We start from the raw sequence: 3,179 nt of genomic DNA, 5'->3' as shown, positions 1-3,179 counted from the left end.
ATCAGTATCCATACTTTGGGAATATGCTGCGGGAGGTCTGGAAGAACCCAGAGGGATTGCTGTTTATATTGGATGGTCTGGATGAATTCAAGGGCAGAATTGATTTTGCTGACAGTCGGAGAGACACAGAACCTAAGCACCAGTGTCCAGATCCCGAGTGGTGGTGTGAAGTGTCTGACATTGTGTACAGTTTAATCCAGCACAAACTGCTCCCAGGGTGTTCAGTGCTAGTGACCACCCGCCCCACTGCGTTACATTTACTGGAAAAGGCAGAGATCAGTGTCCGGGCTGAAATCCTGGGATTTGTTGGTGAGGAACGGAAGGAATATTTCACCAGGTATTTTGAAGATCAGTCGGTGGCAGCAGCTGTTTTCAAACACGTGAAGGAGAACGAGATCCTGTACACCATGAGCTACAACCCCTCCTACTGCTGGATCCTTGTCCTGACACTGGGCCCCTTCTTCACACAAACACACCGGGACCCGCAGCGAGTTCCCAAGACCATCACACAACTATATTGCTACTTTATTTACAACATCCTGAAAAACCACGGCCGTAAGATTGAGAACCTCCGTGAGGTGTTACTGAGGGTTGGTCAGATGGCCTTCACTGGAGTGGCTGAGAAGAACATTGTGTTCACAGATGGAGATTTGATCAAATACAATCTGCAGCCTTCCCAGTTCCTGTCCGGGTTCCTGATGGAACTTTTGGAGAGAGAGGATTCAGCCCGGAGCGTGGTGTACACCTTCCCGCACCTCACCATCCAAGAGTTTGTAGCCGCACTCGCACAATTCCTGACTGTAGATCCCGGGAATATCGTGAAACTCCTGTCTGAAGCCCACAGCACGACAGACGGGCGATTTGAAGTATTTCTCCGTTTTATCGCTGGTCTCTCCTCCCCACGGACAGCTTGGATCCTGGAGGAGTTTCTGGGTAAATTCCCTCATCAAACAACCGGCCGAGTGATTGACTGGGTGAAGGAGGAGGTTAAATGCCGGGCTGGAAACACAGGGAGTGAAGCTGGTGAACGGAGCTTCCTGAACACGATGCACTACCTGTTTGAGTCTCAGAATCCTGTACTGGCTCAGCAGACACTGGGCTCTGTGGAAACAATTTCATTCAGTGGACTGGGACTGACCCCGATTGACTGTGCGGTCCTGTCTCATGCCATCAGGCTCTGTGATATAATCAAACACCTCGATCTGGGGAACTGCCGCATTCAGTGTGAAGGTCTCCAGCGGCTGGGACCGGTTCTGCACAAGTGTCAGGTCTTGGGGTAAATGTCCGTTTGATGCTAACACTGAACTGTAAAATTGTTCCACTATTTTGTTACTAAGTACAGCAACCCTTCTATTGGGCCGAGCGGCCGTCACTGTGCTCGGGGGTAACCCCTCCTATTTTAGCCTCCTCCGCCCCCCCCTCCCCCAGGTTACCAGTGGTTGACTCCGTCCCCCCTCCCCAAGGTCACCAGTGGTTGACTCCTTCCCCCAGGTTACCAGTGGTTGACTCCGTCCCCCGGGTCACCAGTAGTTGAATCCATCCCCCCTCCCCCAGGTCGCCAGTGGTTGACTCCGTCCCCCCTCCCCCGGGTCACCAGTGGTTGACTCCGTCCCCCAGGTTACCAGTGGTTGACTCCGTCCCCCGGGTCACCAGTGGTTGACTCCGTCCCCCCTCCCCCAGGTCACCAGTGGTTGACTCCTTCCCCCCTCCTCCAGGTCACCAGTGGTCGACCCCTTCCCCCCCTCCCCCAGGTCACGCGTGTTGCAGGCGTTCCCTGCAGGGGAGAGGGGGGGGCGGAGTCGACCACATTTCCCGGTCGTCGGCCCGGGGAATAAGAATAAATGGTGAAAGTCTCCAAACACCGAAACCACAGAGATTTATTCAATAATGTGCTGAGGTGCTTCCACAAATATCCGTTTGGGAGAAGTTATCTATCTCAGCCCCGGGTTTGTATCAGTTTGTTTCTTACTCTGTCTGTTTGTGTTTAGACTGGGACACAACAAAGACCTGGGAGATTCCGGAGTGAAACTGGTGGCTGATGCTCTGAGGAACCCGATCTGTAAAATACAGACACTGGAGTAAGTCCCAGACTGTGAGAGATTGTGTTTACATTCACTGGGTGTCTGACACTGAACATTAATATGATCAGTAATTGTGTCACTGATAAACACTGTGGATTTGCACCGTCTCCTGTCTCTCTGTGTCCCTCACCCTCACTCTCTCTCGTCTCCAGGCTGAACAGTGTCGATCTCACAGATTCTGGAGCCGAGGATCTCGTATCCGCTCTCAGTACAAACCATACGGTGACGGGGCTGGACCTGAGTGGGAATAAACTGGGAGATTCCGGAGTGAAACTGGTGTCTGATGCTCTGAGGAACACGGACTGTAAAATACAGAGACTGTGGTAAGTCCCAGACTGTGAGAGATTGTGTTTACACTCACTGGGTGTCTGACTCGATCTGAGTTAGATAGAGCTCTATGGGCTAGTGGAATCAAGGGATACAGGGAGAAGGCTGGCACGGGTTATTGATTGGGGACGATCAGCCAGCATCACATTGAATGGCGGTGCTGGCTCGAAGGGCTGAATGGCCTCCTCCTGCACCTATTGTCTATGTATCTATGACACTGAACATTAATATGATCAATAATTGTGTCACTGATAAACACTGGGGATTTGCACCGTCTCCTGTCCCTCACCCTCACTCTCTCTCATCTCCAGGCTGGACAATGTCGATCTCACAGATTCTGGAGCCAAGGATCTCGCCTCTGCTCTCATTACAAACCATACGGTGACGGAGCTGGGCCTGACTAAGAATAAACTGGGAGACCCCGGAGTAAAACTGGTGTCTGATGCTCTGAGGAACCGGCACTGTAAAATACAGACACTGGGGTAAGTCCCAGACTGTGAGAGATTGTGTTTACACTCACTGGGTGTGTGCCACTGAACATTAATATGATCAGTAATTGTGTCACTGATATACACTGGGGATTTGCACTGTCTCCTGTCTCTCTGTGTCCCTCACCCTCACCCTCTCTCATCTCCAGGCTGTGTGGTGTCGGTCTCACAGATTCTGGAGCCGAGGATCTCGCCGCTGCTCTCATTACAAACCATACGGTGACGGAGCTGAACCTGAGTGAGAATAAATTGGGAGATTCCGGAGTGAAACTGGTGTCTGATG

The 3,179-nt window shown here is 51.8% G+C and overlaps 1 protein-coding gene across 1 annotated transcript in view; it reads left to right on the top strand.

The window, feature by feature from the left end:
* The first annotated feature begins 439 nt into the window (after positions 1-439).
* LOC116970048 (NLR family CARD domain-containing protein 3-like) overlaps positions 440-3,179 on the top strand; it is a 3,795-nt gene continuing 1,055 nt past the window's right edge. Inside the window, exons 1-3 of the mRNA XM_033016777.1 lie at positions 440-1,276; positions 1,989-2,031; positions 2,844-2,890. Coding sequence (XP_032872668.1) covers positions 600-1,276; positions 1,989-2,031; positions 2,844-2,890 — 767 coding nt within the window. The 5' untranslated portion in view covers positions 440-599. The remainder of the gene's footprint in view (positions 1,277-1,988; positions 2,032-2,843; positions 2,891-3,179) is intronic.

Source organism: Amblyraja radiata, unplaced genomic scaffold (genome assembly GCF_010909765.2).
Source record: "Amblyraja radiata isolate CabotCenter1 unplaced genomic scaffold, sAmbRad1.1.pri scaffold_492_ctg1, whole genome shotgun sequence".
Classification (NCBI taxonomy): domain Eukaryota; kingdom Metazoa; phylum Chordata; class Chondrichthyes; order Rajiformes; family Rajidae; genus Amblyraja; species Amblyraja radiata.
Note: the sequence above shows the minus strand (reverse complement) of the source record. Positions and strands in the feature narration are given on the sequence as shown.